Below are 16,497 nucleotides of genomic sequence, written 5' to 3' on the forward strand. Positions count from 1 at the left end.
CAAATCTATCCTTACAAGGGGTGGATTTAGAACACCCAAGATTACAGTGTATATATAGGATAGATTTTCTATGTTTATGTACACTTTTGAATACCCTGAACAAATGCAAAGTGTTAGCTCAAGTGGTCTAAGGTGTTCAAAATTGTCTCTAGCATCCTAGGTTCGATTCCCAGGGACAACATTATTTTTTATATTTGCTTTTGTTGTTTTTTCGAACTCCCTAAGTGAAAATTCTGGATCTGCCATTGATCCTTACCCTTCCATAAGTGAAATGTTTATTAATTAAGTCAGACGTTTGAGAGAGAAATGAAGCGTGATTTTGATAAACTTCTGATTAAAGTTTCCAAATGTATTTCTCAAGAACTGGAGGATGTGTAGAAGTTTTACAGATAATATAAATTGAAATTATTACTCTTGTTTTGTTTCACATATTTCCTTCTTCCTTTCGTTTTGCACACTGATCTCTCTCCTTGAATGACCTGTCAATCTCAATTGCTTTAAAATTAATATGTAGAATTTTTTTATTTTTGCATTATCTTGCTTTGGTATGCCATTTTAAAACTCTCACATCTTCTGATCACTATATCATGTTTATTATCAAATTCTAATTCATTCGAACATTTTCTTTTGAAACTTTTTTTTTTTAAAAAAAAAAAATACGCACGAGTACTACGTTAAAATAGGATTCTTTTAATACGAATAATGTGGCATTAAAGTATGTGAACAAGGAAACCAAAGTCCTCGTGCTTTGAACTGGTCAATTAAAATAATTCTACATCACAGTGGAAAATTGTTTGCTCAAATAGCTACATCAATGTCGTAATCTTATCATTTTTCTTTGGTCAAGGTGATTAAGTTTGACAAGATTTAAAAAGTTAAAAGGTGGAAATGAAAATAACCTTTCCCTTACATATCTGACAAACTTAATTGGAACGTCATTTTAACACCACACGAATCAGTCATGCTGCAACTAGTACCCCTAAATCCAAGCAAGTTTAAAGTCGATTATATGAATTCTTATTATGTATTTTATTCTACCATTTGAAGTTCTCTTAAATCTTTACTTAGCTCAACCATGAATAATGTTAAAAAGTATATATATTAAAAAAATGACATGTTTCATACATAAGGTTTGATGTACTCGTGCAATTAAGGTCATCCAGAATTTAAAAGATAATTGTCCATCAGGCAGTTAAAGTCTACTATATGAACCATTATTCTTCAGTTTATTCTATTTGGAATCATTTCATTCCAATACTCAATAGATTGACACTCTTCTACACTACGAGTTATCTATATTTTCTATTAACCTACAAATCCGAACTAGTTATATATAGCATGGATCTTTTGCGTCCATTGTGATATGTTTTAAATTAGTCAGAAAGGTTATATAGTCTTTTAGAACCACTTTCTAAAAGAAAGTGAAATAGAAATTTGATTGGAAAGAAGTACCTAATTATTGAAATTATATGTAAGTGAATTAGAGATTATGCTAAGAAAATTGATGAAGTATTTCCTTTGCAAATCTTTGTATCTAAACAAGCCAATTAATTGTTTGGTCGCCTCCTTATGCATGGAAGATGAAACTTAATATTGATGACAGTATCAAGACGCCCACTGGAAATGTTGTTTTTGGAGGGATATCTTTAATGATGAATGCGGAAAATGGATATTAGGATATATAGGTAAATGATGCGTACATCAAGTCAAGTCTCACTATAGAACGATGAAGCATCAAACAAGACCTTAAATTAGCTAAAGAAAGGGCATACAAAGATTTAGAAGTGAAAATTGATTACTCACTTGTTGTCAAGTTTATCAAAGAAGAGGATATATAATGAAGGCCACTAGCATGAAGAAAGTTGGTTAATCTGTGAAGATGCGCCTAAAGAAATGTAGTTTACTGTCCTAGATAATTTAAGCCATGTAGCTTATGAAAGATATTAATGCATTTTCCGATGCACCAAACAGAAAGGACAAGTGCTTTAAAGATTTATATAAGACATAACTAAACTCCGCTAGCAACATTCTTTCATTTTAACCTATAGCACATGTGTGCTACTTGTAGTCAAAGGCGAATATGATCAAAACTGACCTTATCAAAATCTTATATGAACGCACATTCCACATAAGCATCAAGCAACAATAAAGAAAACTTTGAATCCTTGTATAAAACTTGTTTAAACTTTGATAATGCATTTACATAACAACATCATCACTGCCTTCTACTAACTAGTATTTCGCCTTGCTGCATCATCTCATCTAATGTTCAACCAGAGAAGCCTTCACAATCAAATTACCACTAGTATTATCCAACTTGCCATCAACTGCACTCAACTAGTCTGTCAAAATTGTCAAGCAAGTTGTAATAACTGCCTGGTGAGTTTAAGAAAACATATTTGTTTTGGTATCAACCAGAAAAGAACCTACAGAGTTCATGACATTTTACTCCAGATCAGAGCATACCTCATTCTGGGTGCATGTTAGTGATGACCTGGAGATTGGTGCATGGAATCTAATATCACCAAAACTGCTACCAACACATCCAAAATCTATCTCGTCATCATCGCTATCGAGGTCCTTTGGAGTAACCCGGTTTTGATAGCTCCGGCGCTTGATAAGGAATACATTGAAGTAATAACTAACCAACATATTCCTAGTTTTGGATGGAAACAGTTTCTTATAGTTCTTCCAGTTTTTGCTTTTCAACGTACTAGCACTTGACCTTACCATATTTTTGAATCTTTCTTCCTCTTCATCTGCCCATGAAAGCGCAACTTCTTCCCCCATCCGGTCAAACCTCCACCGGAAAAACAAACGACCAAGCTCGAGCTTCAACTTACTCCTCTTGTCTGCAATATGGAACCTGATGCATTCAACAGATTGCGGAAATGGACAACCACATGAACTTTTTCTTCCCTTTCCAACAGGATCTAACTCAACTAAAGATTTTGTTTTTTCCACTTCCGGAGGCCACATTCGTGTGCCTAACCACTTAGAATCACTCTCAGAAATCACACCAGTCCATTTAGGGACTTCGGCTTGGTAGAGAGGACCTACGGGAACTTCACGGTGTGTTTGCTGATCAACAGAATCTTCAGTTTTTTCCGTTACTGATACCTCAAAAACACTTGTCATATCTGGCTGAGTATCCTCTTCTTCTTCTTCTTCCTTCTGAGGAGTTTCTTTGTTTTGAGAGGTCGAACATGAGTTGCAACATGGACAATTAACGTGTTTTTGTGAAGCGTAGACCACCCTTTTGCTGCATCTTAGTTTTTCTGCAGGTTGATTGTTGAGTTTTTCTTCTTCGTACATGGATGGATGCATCCTCGGCTTCTTCTGTTGGTTTACATCATGACAAAATGGATAATAAATTTGCTCTTGATAAATTGATACATAAGAAGTCATAGAAGACATATAGAACAAGTCCAAATTTCTGCCTTATACTGTATGTTCTAGAAGAAAGATTTACAAGAATAAAAAAATCAAGAAACTGGCAAATAGTTGTACATCACCTCAACAAGGCAATGACATGTGACTATTGTTTAACTCAACCGCAAAAGCTAGCTTATGAGATGACGATTGTCAAAGACCATATAAGGAGGCAACACACCATCCCTTCAACCAATGTGGAACTTTTAGAACCCCTCCACATGCCCATGACTGGACATCTGGTGCATGAACAGTATAGCATGAAGGCCCTAACATTGGGTAAACCAAGAACAAGGATGAGTCCGGTTCTGATAGCATGTTAAAAGATGAACCTTGGAGCATAACTCAACCTCAAAAACTAGTCCATGAGGTGAAAACAGCAGATTCCTTCAATCAATGAGGGATAACTAACATCTATAATTCATATCCCATTCTTATAGATTTATCTGGGAAATACAGCAACTGTTCAGTACTGTTTTGTTTCATAGAAACTTTTTTGTATTAGCTCTAAAGCTGTTGCAAGAAACTTTAGGCGGGTCCATATAATAATTAAAAACACCCGCACACGGATATATGCATATAATTGATCATGGCTAACTTAAGTCAGATAAGTGTTATGATTGAAATGCCGGTCTTTTATTACATACCCTACACACCTCAAAGAAGAGGACGACAAACTGAAAGTGTTCCCAAGATAGTAATTCATGCCAAATTTGCAAACGAGAACATTCTGTTTACTCTCTCAACAAAGCACCTCCCCACCCAAATAACAAAAAAAGCAAATAGAAAAGGGAAAAAAGGAGTAACTATTTTTTTAGAACTAGAGAGAGAGAGAGAGAGAACCAGGAAAGGGAGGGGAAAAAATTCTATAACAGGGAAGCATGCTGAGTTAAATGTCATTTTCAATCAAATCACCCTAAAAGTACAAAGATAGTAAAATGTATCATCATGTTCTGCTAGAGTTGCAAGCACAGAAATAGTGCCGTAAGGGAAGTTCATTGGTCATTTCCTTCCCTCTCCCATAGAGTTAAACTTGAAACAGAAAACCAAAGTAACTGGATCAACTCAATTCGGAATTTGTGCATTTCAAAAATGACCTCTCTTAACCTGGAAAATATCTAGTAATTTACCTTTTTCTTTAGCAGTATGTAACATTGGAATAGATGAAAGACTAATGGTACTTCCGATTGAAAACTAAAGACTCACAAGATCAAGAAACAGAAAACAGAACGGAACATCAACAATTTGCCAAAAGAAAAAGGAAAACACAGCAACAACAAAAAAATTAGATTAGAAAATACTTCACTTCTTTCTCAAAAAAAAAAAAAAAAAAATCACACTCAACCCTATAGATTATTTATTAGGAAACAGGGACGTAGTTGTGGAACTTCGAAAATAAAATATCAATTTTGGTCGCTGGAGTTGTGATACACTAAATTTGTTACGAGAAATGAAGAAGCAGTGAACCCCTCTACCGTTTTGGCCTAATTTGTGACAAATGACTCAGGTTAAAGACTTATAGTAAAGCTACAGCGCCTATCTAGTCTTCAATAGAACATGTGTAACATAATATTTACCGATTCAAAGAATTGGTCGACCACAAGTAAAATGAAGCCATATATATGATTCTCATTAAATTACTTCTGAGAAAATAATATAAAGAAATCATATTTAAAGGTCCCTGGCATGTAATAGGCAATTAGACAGTGCTACAAGAAATCATTGAAGATAAAGCAATGGCAGGCAAAACATCCGCCAATCACTGCAATAATATTGAACAAGGATGAAGCAGATAAATACCTGAGGGTTAGATTCCTCTGCATTCGTATCACTATGACTTTTCTTCAGCAGCGCTTCCCTAACCAACAAGACCTGGGACCAGAACTCGTTGGTTGTATGACCTGTCCACTTCGAAGAGTCGGGAACTTGTCCGATTTCAGGATCATTCGAATGTTTTGCAGCGTGGTTAAGCCAATCCAACATTCCTGAGAAACACGAAGGTTCTCTTTTTCTCTTGCGAGAAACAATTACATCCTCAATAACACTCTTTCCTGAGGCCACCGTACTATCATAACCATTTTGAACAGAAAGGTTTTCATTTTCTGCCATGCCATTCATCTTAGCAACGTCTCCCTGAATCACCTCTCCGGTAGATGTTGTATTAATTTTCCTGTCTCGAGCAAAGAATTTTTCGTCATCATCATATTGCCTATTTGATTCGTCAGGCGCTTTACAAAGCACCTTCTCAACAACCCCCTTGGTAGATACCAAAAAGACGTTGTCATCGTCATTGATTTTATTAACACTTTCAGCAGTAAACATTTCAAAATCAACCTGACTATTGACCTTACAAATAAGATCTTCCTCGCATTCCTCTGAGGGGAATAAATTAGTATCTTTTTCTTTCTCACCCTTATGGGACAACAACCTCCTAAACCTTGTCTCCAACTCGTTCGACAACAAATCAAATCGCTGAATAACTCCACCCTCGCCATTCTCCATGTTTCCATCTTTAAGTAATCGCATTAACCAATGATCAAATTCACTCAAATACTTAACATAAACCAACTTCACAAACGCAACAGCCCCGAAATCCAATCCACAATGCCCAGCAACATAACCCCACAAGTTCTTGGTCGAAACTAGGTCATGTCCGCCTTTTTCCCTCACAATCCAATAGAGTTTAAACAAATCGAAAGGCTGCCCACTACTAGTCAAAACCGGAAGAGACCTTATTACGCCTTTTTTATCACTTACTTCACTAAGATAAACAGCAAGAAGTTGATCAAACAAGCTCTTTAACCTATCATTTCCTTCTACCTTAAGATTAATACTAGAACCATTTCCTTTGTAAACTAGAGACTCATCATTTAAACTCAACCATGCTTCCATTAACTCAAAAAGATTGTATCTTTACCTATATTAACTAATCAAGAAATGACTAATTCCATACACCCCCCCAAAAAAAAAGGCTATATGAGTACTTATAAAAGCTGTAAAAACAGGGGGAAAAAAGTGATACAATCTATCAACTCATCATTTAAATTTACCCAAGCTTCCATTAACACAAAAAGATTGTACCTTTTTTCTAGGGTTCTCAAGTACAACATACATTAATCAAGAAATGACTAATTCAATATACATACATAAAAACAAAAATGATAGACTAAATAAATTTTGATAAAAACTGAAAAGCTTTTTTTTTTTTTTTTTGGTTAATTGGAATTGTTTACCTCTGCAAGTGATGTTATATATAATTCCTTCAAGCCCAACACCACCTTTTCATTTTATAAAAACAAAAACAAAAAAAAAAAACTCCCTTTTTCTTGAACAGCAATGGAGAAATGAGGAAAAAACAAGAACCCCAAGTGAGATTATTATGAAACAGAATCACCTGGTTTTTTGACAGCTCAAAGAAATAGAGTTGACAGGTGTGTTTGGGTTTTTTGATGTTTGAGTTTTTGTGAATTTGCACACAAAACATTCATGGAAGAAAACAAATTTTTAAAGAAAGAAAAGGGATTAATGTTGTGGGGGAAATGATAGTTATAGGAAGTTCTAGTGATTATCTAAATATCAAATGAACCCTAACATTTAAATATTGTAGAAAATGATAGAAGAATATAGGGTACAAAAGTTTTGTTTATAATGAGAAATGCTGAAAAAATATATATTTTGGTCCATCCTTTTGTGTCTTAACCCCATCATGAGATTTGATTATCACCGTTGGATTAATCAAGTAGGAAATATGTTTTTTATGGGGTTATTTGGTTATCGGGATTAGTATAGTGATGCCGATATAAAGTTTGGGATTACATTTATATCGTATTAGGTTATGAATTTTAGCTAATTCCGTTAAAATTTTAGATCGAAATCGTATTAGCAATTTCATATCTCATTTTAAATGCGGAATAATAACCGTAGAACTATAATTGTAAGATTATTTTAATCTCTGAATGATTTTGTAACCTGTTTTGGAAAGATTATAAGAGGAGAGTTAAACCTCGTAAGTCTAGTCTTATAATTCGGATATTAACCTCGTAAGTCACATTTTATAATTCAGCTATTAACCTCGTAAGTCTCGTCTTATAATATTTTTGTAATTAAAATATAATTGACATAAGTAGTAATTACTAAAAGATAAAATACTACTATAAACTACTCTTTTTGGAGATTTTAACACATTCGTTAAAAAAAATTATCATTTGCTACCTCATTCTCAGTGCGAGGTAATAACCCTAGAACTATAATTCTAGAATTATTATAATCTCTCGATGATTTGGTAATCTATTTTGAAAGATTAAAAGAGGAGGCTTAAACCTCGTAACTCTCGTCTTCTAATTCGGATATTAAATTTTTAATTATTTTAAAATAAAATTGACATCATAATTACTAAGAGATAAAATACTAATATAGACTACTCTTTTCATAGATTTTAACACATTGGTAAAAAAAATTCCCTTTAATCACCCTTATCTCTTCCTTAAATGAGTAGATTTTTTTGTTGGAGCAGTAAAAATAAAATTAGAAAAAGAATATATTCTTCATACCTGTAATAGTGACTTAAAAAGGAAATTATATTGTGATTTAATATAAATTAGAACAATTAAAAAATATTCATCGTTTTTACAACAACAACATACCTATTGTAGTCTCAACAAGTGGAATCTGAAGAGGGTAGAGTGTACGCAGACTTATCCCTATCTTGGGAGGTATAAAGGTTGTTTCTGATAGACTCTCGGCTCATAACTAGAGTTTGTTAAATAATTAGTGGTCTGAAAAAATTCTCAATTTTAAAGAACTTAGAGGACCAAAATTGCTCAAAAAAAACTTCTAAAGGACCATTCTGAATCTTACCTCAAACACATGGGATCATTTTGTCAATCACAACCTAGATTAATCAAAATGACTAATTCCATATAAAAAAAAAAAAAAATAACCAACAGAAAAACAAAAACAGAAAAAGGATGTTTATTGGAATTACCTTTTCAAGTGATGTTTGATAAAATTCCTTCAAGCCCACCACCACCTTTTTATTTTTTGAATGTTTCTCCTTTTTCCTTTGCTTGAACAACAATGAAGAAAAGGAGCAGCTTGCATCCTCATAGAAGAACTCTTTTTTATGGTTGTAAGAACAGGTTAAAGAGCCTGCTTGGTCAAGTTCTTGTTGTTTATAAAGGATTTTTTTGATGTCTGAGATTTTGTGAATTTGCATTAAAACATTAATGGAAAACAAATTAAAGTAGAACTAAAAGGGATTAATTTTGTTGGAAAATGATAATATTTAAATATTGTAGAAAATGGTAGAAGAATATAGGGTATAAAATTTTAATAATGAGAGTGATATATGAGATTTCATTATTACCATTGGATTAATCAATTTGGTTACCGGAATTAATAGTATGATGTTGATAATATTTAAATATCGATAAAAAATTAATGACTACCTCATATTGAATGCTGGAAAATAATCTTAGGATTATTATAGTCTCTAAATAATTTTGTAATTTGATTTCGAATCGGTTAAAAAGGGAGAGTTAAATCTTGTGACTCTCGTCTTATAATTCCAATATTAGTGAATACCGACAAACTTTTAGATCAAAATTTAATTATTATTTACTATCTCATATTGAACGTGGGATGATAACCCTCAGATTATTATTACAATCTCGAGATAATTTTGTAGTTCGTTTTGATAAGATTAAAAGAAGAGGAGTTAAACCTCGTGATTCTCGTCTTATAGTTCGGGCAGCGATTTCTTAATTACTAAGTAGATAAACTATTACAATAAATTACTTTCTTCGATCTTTTTATTGTCATTTAAAGTTTCAACCCACTCGTTAACAAATTTATTCTAATAACATTAGCTTTAAGAGATGTCTAAATATATTAACTTTTTGGGCTTGTTTGGTTACCGAGATTACACTTCTGATATAAAATTTGGAATTACATTTATACAGTGTTTGATTATGAATATTTGCTAACATCGATAAAATTTTAGATCGAAAATCTTGTTATTATTTACTATCTCATATTGAATGCGGGATAAGATTATTAAAATATCGGGATGATTTTGTAATTGTTAAACGGGTAGAGTTAAACCTCGCGATTCTCGTCATGATTCGGATATTAGTTTTAAATTATTTTAAGATAAAATTGACATAATTTCTATGTAGTTAAAATTTTATTATAAATTACTTTCTTCGATCTCTTTATTGTCATTTAAGATTTTAACCCACCCGTTAAGAATTTTATTTAATAATATCAATTTTAAGGGATATCTCAATAAATTACCCTTACATTTACTTCTCTCTTTTTTTTTTTTTTTTTTTTGTCTTAAATAAGTAATTTGTGATTATATGATTTCGGAATAGTAAAAAGGTAAAATTAGAAGAAAAGGATAAAAGTAATAGTGAATGTAGCATATGCATTTTTGGAATTAAAATTATGATAAATTTGTATAAATTTTTAAATTTAAGAAATTTCAAGCCTAAATCAAGATTAAATTATTTAAGTTCAATATCTTAGTAGAGTCCAATTTTATCGGGTTAGTCCCATTGAGTTGAGCTTCAGATGATGAGCCAAGTTCATTAGTTCAAGGTGCATGCCATGTGTCAAATAACATGTCACGCCAAATCAAATCTAGAACCAATAAAATTATGCCACGTGCTTAAGTGATGTAGCATGTCAAGTTGACCAAAGAGGACCAATCAAATATTGTGAAGTGTCCGAATGATATGGTTCCACCAATCAAATGCAATTTTATCACTTAGTCGTTGTGTAGACTTAATGACTCACACAAACCAATCAAAATCAAGCAAGAGAGTCCATATGTAATTGGATCATCTAGATTGTACAACTATAAATTGAGGGGTTACATAACTCTCTAAGATCATTCAGAATCAGAGAGAAGAGATTCTCAACCAGAAGATAAGAGAAATGCGTACATCATCACTCCGGTGGTAATCCGCAAGTCTTCCTCATATCGAAGTCTCCATCTCTTGTTGTGATCCATAAATCTTCCGAAGATCAAGAAAAATATATAGAGAAGCTCTCCTCTCCAGTGGTGATCCGCAAGTCTTCGCATACCCGGAAGTCTTCATTTTCAAGTGGTGAGTCGCAAGTTTTCATACCTCCATGTTTGTGATCAAAGCTTGGCTTTGCATTCGTGGTGAAATTCCAACAACAAGTAATCCATCAATTCAAGAATAGGCAAAGCCCTTGAGTTGACGGTCGTGGGGAGAAGAATCCGAGGATTACATCTTTTGATTTAAGATTTTCTAAGAATTGTACCCTCACAAGTTACTGAAATTAAATATTATTACTGATCGCTATTTTTCTTGTTTTGATTATCATTTTTTTCAGGAGCGAAACATTAAGAAAATATAGTGAAAGAAAATTTGCTAATTGATTTAACGAAAAATGTCAAATGCCCTTAATGTATCATAAATGGTTCAAAATTGCTCTCCTTCCACCTATTAGATCAAAACTACCCTCAACGTTCTTTTTAGGTCTAAAAATGTCCTTTCTAACAACTAAATGACTTGGCAATGACTTGGAATTGATGACATGGATTTCTGACCCATTTTAAAGAATCCGACCCAACTATTCTAAAAACCCAACACCCATAACTAACTGAGTATGCTAAAAAATACACTGCCGATTATTTTTGCATCTCTTCGTCCTACTTCAATGGTTCATCTTCTTTCTTCCAGTTATTATCCTGCTTGACGTGTAGATGCCTTTGGAGATTGCTTTGAAGTATGTAGTTTTTAGGATAGTGTGACCCTTTGCTAATGGAATTGGTTCAGGGATCTCATGTTATTGTGAAATTAAAGTTGTAGAAGACAATATCATGTACAATAATTCTTTCCTCATAAATAGACCCCACATGCCATGAAACCAAAAAATGTATACAAAAAGCCTAGCATAAGTACTAGTGCAAATGCAAATGCCTTTAATAGGGGTGGCAATTTGAGCTCATATTTAGAAAATTAGCCCATTTAACCCATATTTTAATGAGCAGATCATCACATTCGAACGTGGATATAATATTTAAATAACTCCTTTTAACCCATAAAAATATGGGCAAATATGGGTAAAATATAGATATCCATATAAGAATATACTACACCTAATAACAACTCATTTTGAAAATGAGAAATTTCTTTCTTACCTCCCACTCAACCCTTACCCCACCACCCACACCGCCATGCCCCACCCTCCCCCCTCCCCCCAATATTTTCTATTGATTTATTTTACTTCTTTAAAAAATATAAAAACGAGAACTTTTTTCTTAACACCCCCCCCCCCCACAAACACATTTTTTTTTTTTAATTTCATATGCTTTATTTTACTTTTATAAAAATTTGAAAAATGAGAATTTTTTTTTTGCTTCATCTCACTTTGACCCCTAACCCCACCATCGTCCTGCCCCCCCCAACAACCACATTTTCTATTTCATACATTTCTTTTATAAAAAGTGAAAAAAAATTCTTCTTCGCCCACCCCACCCCTCCCCCTCAAATTTCAATTTCATATATTTTACTTTTATATGAAAAAAAAAATGTGTTTAACCCCCTTCCCCACCCCCTCCCCCCCAAAAAAAAAAAAAAAAAAAGAATCAATTTCATATATTTTACTTTTATAAAAATTGGGGAAAAAAAAAATTTACCCCCCACCCCCCTGAAACTTCAATTTCATAAAATCAATTATGAATATATGAAAAAATTAATTTAACTTGACAAAAGAAAAAAATTTGTAGACATTACACTTAAAATAATGTAAAATTTTCATAAACAGCTACTTTTTAGCTCATTCTAACAACCTATAACTACATGTTATATATTTACAATTCGTAGCTAGATGTCTCTATATTTAGTATTTCGACTGTGGATACTAAAATATAGTGCAAATATAGCGGAAATATAGATTTGGGCTAACCGAAATTGCTATATTTATAGAAACAAAATACTTCCAATTTAAATTAAAATGGGTTTATTGTTCCCGATTCACGCAAATATCATCTCATTCCATATCCGAATATCTTACACAAATTCAAAAAAATTTGAATTCAAAAAAGTACATTCATATTTTTAACCAAAAATAAAAGATTCAATGATTAGTTAAGGAATTACAAATTTTTTCGGACCGGCATACCATGCCTTATGTTTCGCTAACCGAAATTGCTATATTTATGGAAACAAAATCGTTCCAATTTAAATTAAAATCGGTTTTTATTGTTCCATTCACGCAAATATCATCCCATTCCATATCTGATCCCATATCTCATTATACACAAATTCAAAAAAATTTGAATTCAAAAAAGTACATTCATATTTTTAACCAAAATAAAAGATTCAATGATTAGTTAAGGAATTATAAATTTTATGCGGGACCTGCATACTCATGCCTCTTGGCCCCCAATAACTTTGATAATTCATTTCACAAAGTTATGCTTATGGGGGCATACTTTTAATGGGCAAATTTTTATCTTGGACCGGCGATAACTTTGTGAAGGAATTATCAAAATTGATACTTATGCCATCTTTACAAGGCATAAAAAGATATAAAAACTTTGATTCCTTTACTTTTGGGGGCATACTTTTAATGGACAAACACCCCCATAAACTTGTGAAGGAATTATCCCCCCCCCCCCCCCCGCCCACAAATAATCCTTTGGTAACATTTAAACTCGCCTTTAATTTTTTGTTTTTTTTTAATATTTGTTTTTTTTAGTTTCATATGCTTTATCTATATTTAATATATTTTTTACATATATTTGAAGTGTATTTAGATGAAATTTTAACTTTTATAACACTTGTACATTAAAAAATGGACTTATGAAATATATCTCGTATATATTTTATGTATATTTGTATTTAATCGTTAGATATCTTGCTTTGTTAAATGAATACATTTCTGCTAAAATGAAAAATGGAATGTATACATTGAAAAAATAACATACTTGAAAGAAACAACAATATAAAAACCATAAGGTGGTGTTCAACATTAATCATCCTAAAAAACATTGACCCTAACCCCACATGAAACGATATGTCCGTCCAAAAGTCGCAACCAACTACGCTATTGTTCAACATGAAAATCAAAAACACAAAAGATTTCAAGATCTATTTCATCAACATTGGTCTTTGCTCGTTATAGATGCATTGTTGTTTGACTTATCCCATGCATAGTCGCATAAAAAAATCTCATATGCCAATTTGCATCCCGGTTGGGATGACTTCACTCGAGCTCAAGTATTCAGCAAAGGCCGCCACATACACACACCCCGAAAAAAAATGATCAAAAATTTTACTTACGATCCGTAATAATCGTCAACAAAATACACACGAATATACTTAAAAATCTTAAAAATTTGTTATGGTGAAGAACAATAAACACGACTTACCGAAGAAACATGTGAAAAAAAATAACGTAGAAAATATACTTAAAATGCACATAAAAATAGATCCGGTTAATTTATCCGTAATGAAAAAAAAATGAACTAAATATGAAAATATAAGATAAATATACCTCTTCGCATCATCATCCTCCATTATGTTTGGCTTTAGCAATTTTTTTCCTTTAACATTAGCAACCCCTCTTTTTTTTTTTTTTTTGTTCTCTCCATTTGAGAAACCTTTTTCACTTTTTGTTGTTGTTTACTCTTCGAATCAACAAAAACGCCTAGGATCGTTAATTCTTTTTTAACGATTTTCATATATTTTCGTGTTGAGAAATTAAAGAAAAATTAGGAATATCAAATTCGGGTTCTAAAAAGTAGAAGCTTTCTTAGCCATTTCATTTGAATCTAAGCAAAAAAAACAAGAACAAACACGATAATTAATTATTTAGAGTTGCATTACTGATTCAAACGAAAAAAAAAAAATACTCCGAAAATATAGGTTAAATACACGGTGAAAATTAAAAAATCAGTATAGAATCTTACCTTTTTTGGGAATTAGATTTGAATCATGAGTGAAATTAATGAGTAGTTAATTAGAGATAACAAAAGGAAGTTGTAGAACGATTTGAAATTGGAGAAAATTTAGGGATATTGTGAATAATGGCGTGAAGTTAGTGGGATAGGAGAGAGAGACGTTTTTGTTGGCTTAAATTTAGGGGTGTGGAAAGTTATCGGATGAGTGGTAAAATAATATGTTAAATATGTTATACTTTAGCTACTAAATATAATTATTGAAAAGTTTAGTTATGTTACGTCAATAGGTAATAATGGAAGCTATGCCAAGTAAATTTTACTAAAATAATATTACACTTGTATAATATGGGCTAACCCATAACCAACCCACCCATTTATCACCCAACCCATATTTACCCACATGAAATATGAGCGGTTTGAAACCCAACCCGTTTTTGTTCAAACCATTTTTAACAAAATCAAATCCAATCAAACCCACCCATTTGCCACCCCTGGCCCTTTAGTAACAAAATCAATCAACAATTCTGATAAACTACTCGTACTCTTTTTAACTCATTGGCATGGATATTAGTGATCAATCCAATTTGCATATACCCACATGGCATGTATTTACCAATTTAAGCGTAAGTAACATGAGAACATACGTAGAAGGTGTTGAGATTTGTAAGTAGATGGAGCATCCATGTGGACTAATAAGATGAAGCCATTTGTCTTATTAAATGACTCATCAATTGCCAAGTCATTCAGCTGTTAAAAAAGAGCATTTTTATACATTAAAAAATGTTGAGGGCATTTTTGATCTAATAGTGGAAAGAGGGCATTTTGAACCGTTTCCGTTGATTTAATATACAACTGGAACCGATCAAGATATTACTTTGAAAGTCGTTAAAAGAAATAAAAACTTTATTCTATTTCCGAGAAATGCTTGACACATTTTTACCCTGATTAATTATATAACGTTGAAATTTTCTTCATTTTTCATATGAAAAACATGTAGTAGTAATATATGGACTAGTATTTGCGATAATATATGGACTATTTGCGAGAGTATATCAGAAACAGCCTCTCTATCTCATAAAAGTAGAGGTAAGGTCTACGTACACGGTACATCCTACCTCCCCAGACCCCACTTGTGGATTACATTGGATACGTTGTTGTACTTAGATTTGAAAATCACTATCCATTAAGTGAAAAATGCAAAATAAATTAGAATAAACAAAGTATGTTATACTATCGATAAGAATTTTAACAATATTTACGTAATTACACATTCATATTTAAGCTAAACTACCATATGATGTACGAAGTTAGAAATCTAAATGCCGCAAAACTAAAGTATCCAATATATATTTACACTTGAATTGTGTAATTTTCATATTTAACCTAACTATCAACATGATATGGAAAATTTGAAATTCCAATTTCGTGAAAATTAGGATATTTAGTATGTATTTACACTTGTAATAAACACTTAATCATCAAAAAAGGAAAATGCTTATCCTAAATTAGAAATTTGATTGTACATCGTATTTAGAAATAATGGAAATTAGATCAGAATTAAATTTATATCTCATATTTGGTACTCTAAAGGATTCATAAGTCAAAATAAAAGTAGGATAAATTTTATCATTCACAATAAACCCCTAGCCAAATCTTACAAATGTTTCACAAAAGAATTGCACAATCAACTAAGACTATTGGTTAGCATGTTTATTTTGTGGTTCTTTATTTTAAGAGCCTTTCAGAATACTTTTCCTATTTCGATATTATTATCTGAGAACTATTCTTAAATGACAAATTACACGACATGTCACATGTTGAGCCATCATTAGATTTTTGTCTAATTCGTCTTTCATTATAGTTATGACTTGGCTGGTAATGTTTGCCATGATTAAAGATCTTTTGCAACAATTCCCTTTCAAAAAGAAGTCTCCATTTTAGTTTCTCCGTAAAATTTCAATGCAAACATCATATGATTGTCTTCCTTTTCTTGTGCTCAGTATTTTTTACACGATTCGTTTAGGTAGCTATGATCCATTCTCTAGCAACGATGAATACGTTTTGATGTTCAGATATTTTGCTTAACTACAAAGTAACAACAATATTTTTAAAAAGTTAAAGTC

The 16,497-nt window shown here is 32.1% G+C and overlaps 1 protein-coding gene across 2 annotated transcripts; it reads right to left on the reverse strand.

Moving 5' to 3' along the window:
- Positions 1-2,146: 2,146 nt before the first annotated feature.
- LOC132030558 (AT-rich interactive domain-containing protein 2) lies at positions 2,147-6,779 on the reverse strand. 2 transcript variants are annotated; one of them, XM_059420249.1, is made up of 3 exons: positions 5,233-6,779; positions 2,467-3,339; positions 2,147-2,342 (listed from the first exon to the last, which is right to left on the reverse strand). In XM_059420249.1, exons 1-3 carry the CDS (start codon positions 6,322-6,324, stop codon positions 2,334-2,336), a joined length of 1,974 nt encoding a protein of 657 aa, XP_059276232.1. In that variant the 5' UTR covers positions 6,325-6,779; the 3' UTR covers positions 2,147-2,333. The 2 variants fall into 2 exon arrangements, with proteins under 2 accessions (XP_059276232.1, XP_059276231.1); XM_059420248.1 differs by having other exon boundaries at positions 2,147-3,339.
- Positions 6,780-16,497: the final 9,718 nt, after the last annotated feature.

The sequence above is a fragment of the Lycium ferocissimum genome, chromosome 9 (genome assembly GCF_029784015.1).
Source record: "Lycium ferocissimum isolate CSIRO_LF1 chromosome 9, AGI_CSIRO_Lferr_CH_V1, whole genome shotgun sequence".
Taxonomy (NCBI): Eukaryota; Viridiplantae; Streptophyta; class Magnoliopsida; order Solanales; family Solanaceae; genus Lycium; species Lycium ferocissimum.

Coding starts and splice junctions, on each gene's coding strand:
- LOC132030558 (XM_059420248.1), bottom strand. CDS start 6,324: ATGGAAGCATGGTTGAGTTTAAATGATGAGTCTCTAGTTTACAAAGGA. Junction 3,340..5,232: donor CAGAGGAATCTAACCCTCAG/GTATTTATCTGC, acceptor GTAAACCAACAG/AAGAAGCCGAGGATGCATCC.